General features: G+C 48.1%; 1 protein-coding gene across 1 annotated transcript; it reads left to right on the top strand.

Moving 5' to 3' along the window:
• Window positions 1-2,665: 2,665 nt before the first annotated feature.
• Window positions 2,666-7,396, top strand: LOC149371588 (uncharacterized). Its single transcript, XM_089580603.1, has 3 exons — window positions 2,666-2,844; window positions 6,069-6,250; window positions 7,077-7,396. Exons 1-3 carry the CDS (start codon window positions 2,666-2,668, stop codon window positions 7,394-7,396), a joined length of 681 nt encoding a protein of 226 aa, XP_089436729.1.
• The last annotated feature ends 4,431 nt before the right edge of the window (window positions 7,397-11,827 follow it).

Below are 11,827 nucleotides of genomic sequence, written 5' to 3'. Positions count from 1 at the left end.
AGGTGAGTAAAGAATGACCGTCATTTTCTTATCCTTGTCGCTTTTGCATGTCCCTTTTGTTCCTCATAAGGGTTTAGCCACAGGATTAAAGCGTCTGCAGGAATCCAGCAGTCAGTAGTCAGTGCGCGTGGTGTAAAAAAAGTACCTTCCAGTTTGTGATTGCAAGATTTTTGACTGCACTGTTCAAGCATGACGTAATGATGTGTTGCTTGACCCATGACAACTGGCCATTGCCTTGGCTTGGGGCCATGGGTACGTAGGCAAAACCGGAGATGCCTAAGTAAAAGATTATCAAGCACAATTACAATTTGAGACTGCGGATTTCAGGGTATCTAGTGTTCACTGACGAGGCTAAATGCACGCCTGAGTTGAGTACCACTAGCCTGTAGCGCTCGTGCAGTGACAAAGCCACGCGAGAAATCCTTGAGGCTGAAATCATCGAAAAACTAAAAGAGCGCTGTGTCAGCGCATTTTTTATGGCCCTTCGGGATACGAAGTTGCTTTTCCTATTGCGAACTGGATCATCTTGGTTATACTGCTTGATTCCTGGTTCCGATTTTTGTTTATCAGGCTTGGTTGTTGCTGTTTTGGTTGCTTTCTGTATAGCTACTAAGGCGTCAGAACAATAAAACTACAGTTGGTAGACAGCGCCAGTGTCTCGTATTTCCTTTCTGTGTCATTTACGAAGCTTGCGCTGTTTTGCTGCACACGCATAATAGTTCATCAATGGGCGACACTGCGCGGAGCCCTAAATTCATGGCAAACAATTGCCCGCAATGCAGTGGCTGCGACATCAGTTTCGCTGCATGAGATTTATATGTAGTCATATTTTTTTGTCAGAGTGAGTGCATGGATTTTTTCACAACCAACCGTTCTCTTTTTTTCTATAATCAGAGATGAGGCTCCGCGTTAATGTTAAAATGTATTATTTAGTGAATTCATTCTCTGCTTCAAAAAGAAATAAAAATATGGAACATCATCTCCTTGGCTATTTGTGTGCTTTCTGGGCATCGCAATTTAGGCGCGCACGCACGCACGCGCACGCACGCACACGCACGCACACACACACGCGCACACACGCGCACACGCGCACACACACACGCACATACACACACACACACACACACACACACGCACACACGCACACACGCACGCACGCACGCTCAAGCACGCGCGCGCGCGCACACACACACACACACACACACACACACACACACACACGCACACACGCACACACGCACGCACGCAAGCAAGCACGCAAGCTCAGTATTGCAATCAGCCCCACCCATAGGTCAATTACTATTTTACGTTCAACGTATCCGACATGCATGCTTTGTCAGCGTTCGCGCATCATTCGCCTACTACCTAAATCACAGGGCACAAAAGCAAGGCGTCTAGGATAAATGTGCGCGAATTATATGTTCAGGTGGTCACGTGTGTGATCGTCCCGTCGGGAATGAAAATAAACTCTTGCACAACAATCACGGTTCTCTCTATAACAAAATCCATTTTTTTTGCCATATGACTGCACTTTGGCACGGAGCACACCGCAGCGTCGTTTGTGCTGGCCGGTGTCATTTGCACGAGCGATAAGTTTCAAGTGTTCATTGGTGAGCAGGAGTGATGGATGCACACGACTGTGAGGCTGGAAACGTGCGCCCACGCACCGTAATCGCAGCAGGAGTGACTTGGTAAATATCAATGGCAGGCTGCGCCAAAGGCGCAAACAGAGGCTCAAACTTCTGTCTTCAAGAAATGCATAAAATCAAACTGATAGGTTGTAAGCATACACCTGGTGGTGTTTGACTCTCTGGAGAGAGTTTCTCAGTCATCTCCACCAACCAATATCTTTATACACGGCCTAGAAAAGGAAAGTATTTATAATATATACAAATACAAATTAGACAAGTATTTTCAAGCTCTTTCGAGTATTTTTATCAATTGTTCGTTAAAACTTTTCCTTCAAGGGGTAAGACCTTCAAAATACTTTTTGTGATATATTTTGAACAAAAATGAAGTGGCGGTGTGAGACATTGTTTTATCAAGCAAAAACACTGAAAATAAGTTTTTCACTTTCCTAAAGGGCAGCGACCTCATGAAGGTGCCTAAAAGCAACCACCCTGCGACGTACTGCACAAGTTTTCGACATTCTTGAAGAACCACCTTTACAAACCGAACTCGAGAGAGGGATGGTTCTGAAGTTTCCTGCGACATGCGATATGCTTTTAGCGCTTAAAATCTTAAAGACGTCTCTTTTTTACTTGTAAGCTAGAACATATTCTGTTGAGGCAGATTCGTTACATTTTTGCATATTTAACTGCGACTTTTTAAGCGATTTACAATACGTTGATTTCACTGTATCCTACAGGACCATCAGCCATGGTTCAACATTTGTTAACATACCTGCTACATCGGAATGACGTCACGCCAGTTTACGGCTACAGTTATCGCCGCTTTTTGCACTTACGGCAACAGTTATTGCCTCTGTCCTCTTCCTCACACTCCTTCACTAACCGTTTCGCACAACGCCTATATTAGCACGCATCAAAGCAATAAACGTCTTGGCCAAGCCACCGGTGTGTATGCTGCGGATTTTTCATGGGCGACGAGGATGGGATGGCAACGGGCCGCCCTCTTAGTACGCCGCAGCCTTCGCCACGCCACCATGGGAGGATATGCACCCACGCCGCAGTTTTACGAGACGAGCGACAAGTGGCGAGCTTACCAAGTTCTACTGGAGGCCTTCTTTGAAGTGAATGGAGTCACGGATGACAAAAAGAGGGCCCTTTTGATTGCAGCGCCGACGACCCACACCGCGGATTTACTTAGTATACGATGCGCGCCAGACATGGTGAACGAACTTTTTTACGCCCAAGTGGTAGTTTTGTTGCAGAAGCACTTTTCGTCGCAACTAAACGAAATAGCACAGTTTTACAAGTTCTTTACATGCGACCAGCTGCCAGGCAAACCTCTCAAAGATTTCGTTGTTGCCATTCGCCAAATAGCGGACACACGCAATTTTTGGCGCAAATTGGATCGAACGCTGGAGATGGCATCGTTTGTTTGCTGCAAAGCGCAGGAGTGCGTCGACAGTTGCTTGCGACGCCGCAGCTGACGAGGAGTGAAGCAGCAGAAATCGTGCTATCAGCCGAAATACACAGAAGCGAGCGCGCAGCAGATAAGAAGCCACGCCGATGAAGGAAGCGTATACATGCGATGGGAGGACAGTCGTATCACCGAAGAAACCGGCCACGGATTATTTCGTGCAACCGCTGCGGAGCTGAACAGCCCGAATCAGAGGATTGCGGGTTCCGTTCGGCAACATGCTTCAAGTGCCAGCAGCGGCGCCATATCGCCCGAGCCTGTTTCCGTCGAACGAGAGAGAGTTCACTGAAGGGCCACCAGGGCTGTCGCGTCAGGAAAATACCCAGTCGTCTCGGTAGGAGAGCACATCTGTGGGCACGGACAGTATAGTCGCGTTGGAAGCAGCGGACAGTTATGTCAGCCACGTCGGCACCACGCAACCCATTGTATGCACATTGAATTGTGGGGCGTTCCAGTGGACATGCAGGTCGATGTGTCGAAAGCAGTGTGGCCCAAGCTGCGTGATTCGTCATAGAAACTTCCTTGCTTCCCGGGAAGGCTTCCTGTTCGGGGACGACTCATGCTCAAGGTTTCGTGCTGAAACCTGTCGATGGACGGATCCTTGACTGTCCTCGGTTGCTCCGGCCCCAACCTGTGCGGACGCGACCTGATCGAGGCGTTGAGCGTGCTGGAGGCGCCAGTAATGAACGTGAACACGACAGGTGAGCGCACGCCTCTCGTCGGGACGGACGATTCTAACGTGCACTGTTTAGTAACAGAATTCGCTGGCGTGTTCGCGCAAGGCCTAGGTCTCATCAGGGGGTCCGCCGGTACACTTTGAGATGCGGGACAACGTGGTATCAAATTCTGGAAAACACTCGGAAGTTACGTACGCCTTTCGTTCAAGGGTAGACGCTGAACTGGAGCGCGTTTTGGCCGCGGGCATTATTGTTCCTGTGCCTCATTCTAAGTGGGCCGCACCGGTGGGTCCGGTAGTAAAGCGTAATGATCACATTCGCCTCTGCGGTGATTTTAAACTCACCGTAAACAAAGCTTGTCACACTGAGCCATGTGTGTTGCACCGCGTAGAAGATATGCTGGCAACGTTTGACGGTGGTCAGGTTTTTCACCATTATAGATTTGCGGGAGGCTTACAATAGGCTACCGTTAGACGAGGAAGCCATGCTACTTACGGCCATAAACACGCATAAGGGAATGTTTAGCTTCAGTCGCCTGTCATTTGGAGAGGCTTCCACGCCGGCAGTGTTGCAACGGGGCATGGAGACAATCTTCCAAAGATATCCGGGGGTTCCGGTCTACTTAAGGCGCGGTCACACTAGGCCGACGAGACCCCGATGCCGGCGCGACGGCGACGCCGACGATCGGCAGTCGCGTAGGCCTACCTGCTCGTTCCCCACTAGCCAGTCACACTGCGCCGACGACGAAAACGACACCCCTAAACGACCAAATGTCGTTCTAGTATGACAACGTCGCCGACCAAAGATGCCGACGAGACCCGTCGGCCGGCATGTCTTGGGCAAATCGGTGGCCGAGCGAAAACATACGCCGACGAAAAGCGAGTACCGAGCTCAGAGCGCATAGAGCAATGATTATTCATCACATTCATCAAGCCATTTGGCTGTCGCCACTATCACGGGTATAAAACACTTCGCCAGTTTTTGAAATTCCTCTGTACGTGCAAACGACTTGACGAGTTGTGCTGTGCTCCACCGAGTGTTGTCATCATCATGTCAGAGTCGGCGTCGTTCTGAACCGAAGAGGAGGCTGAACTGATCGGGTTCATTGAAGAAAGGCGCTTGATTTGGGACGTGCGGCACAAGCACTGTCATCGACGCAATTTGAAATAAGTCGCCTACAGCGAAACAGCAGCCACACTTGGCGACAATTTTTTTTATTTTCGGTGGTTTGTCAATCTCCTCGAGCAGCAGCAATGCTGCAACAGCCGCGCCCGCTGCTTGAACGTCACCTATTGCACCGCCTAGCCGAGTCCGTGTCTGCGGCACAAGGAGGCCATGCGAGCCGCGCGCACGAAGCAGCAGCGTCGAGCTGTCGGGATAGGATGATGTCGACCTTAGGTCGGCGTGAGGTCGGCGCTGTTGTCGGCAGAATGTGACACACGGGTCAGCAGACGGCTGGTATCTCGCCGACACGACGGCGAGGCGCTCGTCGGGCGACGATCCGCGCTCTGTCGGCGTCTGCACAGTGTGACAGACGCGCCAGCGGCACGAAAATCGCGACCGCAGATCGTCGCCAGACAGAAATCGGCCGATCGTCGGGCTAGTTCGACTGCGCCTTTATACGACGTCATCATAACCAACAAACACAATGACTGAACCACACTGCACGAAGTGTTGCAGCGGTTTCGGGAAAACGGCGTGCGCGTGAATGCGGACAAGTGCGAGTTCCGTCGAGCACAGGTGGATTTCCTGAGAGTTCGAATTAGTGCTCAGGGACGGCAACCAAAGTCTGGAAACGTGGAGACCATTCTTATGAGGCAGGTGCCGCGGAAACTCACAGAATCAAGGCCGTATCTGGGCATGGTAACATACTACCAGAGGTTTCTTCTCAATGCATCGACAGCCATAGCCCCACTGTATGATCTGCTCCGCAAGGAAGCGGAGTGGGAGTGGGGCCCCAGTCAACGACGGTCGTACAGGAAGGCGAAGGACCTCCTCAGTCAGCCGATTTCCTGGCGCGTTTTGACCCACTAAAACCTCTTGTCCTGGAATGCGACGCCTCCCCGGATGGGATCGGTGCAGTGTTTTCTCATGATGTCGGTGACGGGGTGCATCGGCCCATAGGCTTTCGTTCCGGGTACTGACGGAAGCCGAGCTAAATCATTCAGAGCTGGAGCGCGAAGCTCTGGCTGGAGTTTTTGGGGTCTCGAAATTCCGACAGTACATACCCGGTAAGCCATTCACACTGTTCACTGACCATAAGCCACTTGCGGGACTTTTTCCATTAGATCGGGCTGTACCGGTGATGGCCGCCGCCCGAATCCAGCGATGGGCCCTGCTGCTGAGTGCATACCGTTACGTCATCAAACACCAGCCGGGAAAGGACAATGTCATAGCAGATGCGCTCAGCCGACCCCCGACATCCGCAACGTATCAGCCAGAGACCCTGGCTGATGGCGACCAGGGATGGCGAGTATGTGTTGCTCACGGAAAACCTCAATGACGGTGTTATGTCCGCGAAGCAACTGGCCGCTCTCACCTCGCATGATGACGACTTAGCAAAGGTGTAAAAATGGGTGCGGAAAGGATGGCAAAGAAACTTGGGGCCCAAGGACCTGCATTTGCGGCCATACTTCAACCGGGAGGCTAAGATAACATGGAGTCATGGACTTCTATTCTGAAGCCATCGCGGAATCGTGCCTAATAGAGAAAGAGCGGGAATGTTACACCTGCTGCATGATTCCCATCAAGGTATTTGCTCAATGAAGCGGCTAGGCCGCTCCCTGCTGCGGTGTCCGGGGATTGATAGCGAGATTGAGAACATCACTAAGCTGTGTCCTAGTTGCGTACAAACAGCGCCTATTACCCCCCCCCCCCCCCCCCCCCCAAAGAAATCCCCGGTCGCATGGCCAGAAACGGGCGAGCGTTGGTCCAGGCTGCATATTAACTTTGCGGGCCCAATCGATGCATGCATGCTACTGATAATTGTGGATTCACATAGTAAATGGATTGAAGCAGTACCCCTGAAAAGCACCATAGCCCACGCCACCATAGAAGCCCTGCGCACCTTGTTCGGCACGTTCGGATTGCTCCGGACACTGGTATTTGATAATGGCCCGCAATTTACAATTGCTGAATTTCGGGAATTTGCGAACCTGAATAACATAGCACATCTCCGGACAGCACCGTACCACCCGCAGTCCAACGGGCCCGTTTTGAAGAAGAACATTCATGGGTCTTTGAAAACACGCTTGGCAAGCATTCTGCACAGGTACCGAAGGACGCCGCAGGCCGGCGGTAGTGCCCCAGCGAGACTCCTTATCAGCTACGAGCTTCGTTCCAGACAGGACAACGCAGTGGCAGCACCGGGGCCTCACACTCCGCAGTCTCTTGTTGACCGCCACGTTCCTGGTGTGTTGCGGCCGAGGGAATCTGTCTGGGTAAAGAACTTCGGGCGAGGCGAGCCGTGGATCCCAGTCCGAATCACGTCTTCGGACGGCAGTCGCATGGTGAACGCCGGTGGCCCAGAAGGAGAGAACATTCGTCGACACACCGACCAAATCAAGCCACGTGTTCGGGAGCATGACCTGAACGGCGGAGCCTGTAACCCTTAGCGCCAAGATCGAACCGTCAGCCCCAAAGTAGTTGGGACACCAGGACGGGGCCCAGGATAGACGGGAACCAATATTTCACCCGATGTAAAAGGTCACCTCTGTCGTCGACAATCCCCTGCACAAGGTCTCAATGCCTGTCATACCAACCGCCAAAATTTTGCAAGCTGAGTAGACAGCCAATGCCCTCGTAGTGGCCTCCACCTGTGCGGAAAACGAAATCCGCGTGATCTCACACTCCCAAGAGGTGTGCCGAAGTTATGCAGATGGCCACATATGATCAAACACACACCGTATCCCTATAACGTGAAGGCGCCAAGTTCTTGATACTGTACTCATCTGAACGCTAGACCATGAGTCTCGAAGCCGTAAGAAGCGGGAGCAAACCTTAGCCCGAGGCCTTGCTAACCAGATCCCACAGACGACTCAGGGGCTGAGCAGCGCTCCCCCCACAGTACAGTGAAATCTTCACTCACGACGAGCTCTACCGTCATATCAACCCCCCCCCCCCTCCCCCGCCTCCCGCCTGCCATCACAACGCAAGCTTACGCGGCAAGAAGTCGCAGCTTGGAGGCACTTACAGACTAATACTTAGAGGACACCTAAGCCTGTTGCATCACATACACGGACGTTATACCCCAACACATGACCGCTACGCGAGGAACACTCCACACTGCATCGCACTACACAGGTTTGCAAAAGCATGCCTGCCGCCCCGAAAATCCCAAGCCCACAACCTGATCAATCAGTCGGGGGCCGTGCTGTCCAGCTGAAGCCTAGAGGACCAAACAGAGCGGACCCACCAAACAGCTAAGGCCTTAGGAGCCTAGGACTAAAATCCCTTTCAAGTTCAGGGGGGGGGTCAAAGATGTTTATTGATAAAAAGTTTAACACCCCCACTTGCCAGTTACCTTGCTGCTAAAAGGCAGAAAACAATATGGCCTGCCGCCTCTGTCCAGATTCGTGGTGCTTCCTAGGTCCTTGCTGGCAGATTTTTCACTATTTGTGTAGTTTTCTTGTCTAGAAAAGGAATCCGCCGACAAAGTTTTGGGTTGTGCGTGGATGAGTGGTGCATTTACTATATTTGGAAACCTTAAACTCTTTTTCTGAATATAGCCATCATTGCGTTTTCCGTTACTTTTTACTTGTTTTGGGGTGCATGCTATTAAATATGAGGGCAATATTTATGACTTGAGTACTTTTACCATCATTAGTGCTCGTGGAGTTACTAGTCCTCTTCATGAAAAAGGGAAGACAAGTTTACGCCGTACTCAGCATACATATAAATATAAAGATCACTGCCCCTGCACAATAAACTTTTGCTGTTTCTTGCATTACGAGCACAATGGGTATTTAAAATGCTGCTTGCTAGCTCAATATGTATTTGACGAACTCCATAAAAATCATCCTCGTTTGGTTTGTTTTTCATTAGTATTTCTTTCCTCTTTGTTTTTCATATTCTCAAATCGCTGTGAATGTTTCCAAAGAGGGCAAGTAACCATTAACGGCGCGCATTCAACGGGTTTAATAATAAAAGATGAACCTGAAAGAGCTGCAAACGCTGCATTATTTTCTTCAAACGTGCATCGAACCAAGAGTTTTACTGTTTTTGCGCGGTAACTAAAATGCTTTCTTCGAGCTTTGTTTCGATTGACGGTAGTTGCGAAACTGCACTGCTGCGCTGCTGAACGCTCCTTTAAATAGTGCCACGTGCCACATGGTGCGATGAGCGGTAGCTGCCATTATTTACATGAGCACTTCTTGCGTGCGATGAATGAAGAGCAGAGCGTTTCGTAAAAATGTTGCCTCTTAATCTGGTAACTGTGCGTCGGCAAAGCAGGGTCCCAACAAGCATAAATATCCGCACATGCAAAGAACATTGGCACGACGAAAGTGTTTCATGAAAGAGTTTCAAGGGGTGTGCTTCGTGCAACACGCGGATTATATTTCACAATGATAATTGAATGTAATTGGAGTGTTCGTGGTGGCGTTATTTGTCTTCTGAAAACTGGATGATAAGTTATCTACGGAATATAAATTTTTTTTCAGAGTGAAAATGCTGATTTTAACATTGCTCTAATGATTGCCTCTCGTCTTTTTTAATACAAACTTGAAACACAAATCATTAATTCCTAGCCTCACATTTTTAAGACGGACAAGGCGTGTTGACAGGAAACATGGGGCTTTGTACTCCTCTGTACACCCACTTTTTTCTTAGTATGTTTAATAAATTTATCTTATTGCCTAACTATACGAAATGTTATCAGGGAGAAAAAATACCAGATAAGCACTAATGGCAAGCGGGGGTGTCCCTGCGAGGCACCGTTTGCTGATTCACGCGCCCTCAAGAGGCTGCCCCAAAAAAAAAGACAGTCATCCTAGAAAGTGCATGACATGTTAACATAGCCCGAAATAAATGGCGATAACTTCTAGCCTTCTAGCGATAACTTTTAGCGATAACTTCTGCAATGTTTTCGCTGACCTGGCGGCTGGTTTCTGCAGCTACATACAAAAATGAAGGTCTATTCTGAGCAACTGTTTCCAAAAGGTCTCAAGCGACAATAAAATTGCACAAACCAAGCTATTATAGCCAAGCAAAACTTTTATTCAGCGTTTTCTCCCAAACAACGTCAGTGACTGAAACGTTCCTATGCATGAGCACAGAGTGGCAGATTCAGTGGTTGTCCCACGAAAGGATTTAGATTCCTACTGTGTGAAAAAAAAGTGAGCCTCAAATTCTACCCAGGTTTATTTTTTTGGATGCACACGACAAAAGGCTTATATTTCCTGATTAAGCCGCGCAACCGGGGCGGCAAGTAAGCAGTGTATATGACGTGTTCCGAGAATGAAGTGTGCTCTGTTCTGCAGAAGGGACGCGACTGGCTTTTAGAATTGTGCTTTTGAAGACTCTTCTTCCGCGTTCTTATATAATTAACAAGTTGAGCAGGATTAACAGAGACTAATATTCAGCGGCAGCATACGCGCTAAAATATGCGCATTGTGAATAATACTCGACGGAATTCCATGCCCACTGGGCAAATACTAAATTTGACACCTCCATCAGCTGCTGCGGACGAGAAACAGCAAGCCTAAAACAGTTCCATTGGATTTCTATCACCAATAATTTGCATCAATAAATAATAGTAAATTATTCTTATACCTGTACGAAGTCTGGTATAGTGTGCTGGTCGCTGCAACCACATATACCCGGCGATATGGAAGAAATACGGCAGCTCAATGTTAATGTTAAACATAACTATTTTAAATTAGCTCCTTTGTATATACAAACGCTGTACTTAAATTATATCGCGATATAGTGCATAGACAAATAAAGCAATTTTGAAATTCTGGTACTTCTTTCAAAGAGTACAAAATATTTGCTCTCGAAAATCAGGCAACGCTGCTGTCTGATAATAGATAATTTTTGCTTATAAGCTAAGAGGTCAGTTTATAATTAATCAAAACGTGGTGTATTAGGAATTTGCTTTGTAACCCTACTGAATTTTGCAACTAGTCAAACACGTATCATTAGGCACATGACCATAAAGCCTTTCAGTTATGTGCATTGTTTTCAAGGGTTTAAAACAGGGTTTTTGAACAGTTAAAAAAAATGTTATTTAATGCGGCGCTGAGAACGAGGGCCTCACGAGAGAGAGGGTCCCCTTACATGTGTGCTCAATTTTCTCCGCCAACATCCCGCTCATTTTACATATATACATATTGAAAACAATGAATTGTGCCGAAAATTTGGTAACAACATCTGAAATGGCTTAATACTTAAAAACTTTTCCGAGCTGGTCACCTCTCTATGCGAAAAAGTAAACCAATAAACAAATCTTCTCACGCGGTTCGTGCTTTGCAGTAGTGATCAGAATTTTTTTGATTGGGAAGTGTCAAATGACCCCCATTCTAAGCCTGTGTGACCATGGAATACCGTTTGCTAGAGCAGGTTCCCGAAACTGATTTTCTCCACTACAAATGTTTTTTGCTTCATGATATCAACGAAATTTTTATTAATATCCACCGCTTCATATCTGCTACCTTGATACCATTAGAGGGGTTGATTTTTTCTTGCTCCTTATTGATATCGTCACTCCATTGCCAAAAATTAGACAGTTGCAATTTCATAACAGAGAATGAGACACTTTCACCCGCAAGTTTATAATGCGCGCCCAAAGTGAGGTGAGAGAAGAATCGTCGCTTTAAATTTTGTAATAAACTAGAATCAAATAAATAGCAGCTTTTACAATTGTAAACGGGATGCTCGTACTCCTAGACTAATCCATTTTGTAAAAATCTCCTTACCTGTCATTGTTCCGACATCAACAACATCAGCCTAACGGCGCACATTGCAGGACAAAAGGCTTCTCTCATATCTAATTAACTCTGTCCTGAGCCAGCTTTGCACACCTTATTATAGCAAAAAAATTAACG

The sequence above is a fragment of the Amblyomma mixtum genome, chromosome 1 (assembly GCF_055824585.1).
Source record: "Amblyomma mixtum isolate Tamu chromosome 1, ASM5582458v1, whole genome shotgun sequence".
In the NCBI taxonomy this organism is placed as follows: domain Eukaryota; kingdom Metazoa; phylum Arthropoda; class Arachnida; order Ixodida; family Ixodidae; genus Amblyomma; species Amblyomma mixtum.
Note: the sequence above shows the minus strand (reverse complement) of the source record. Positions and strands in the feature narration are given on the sequence as shown.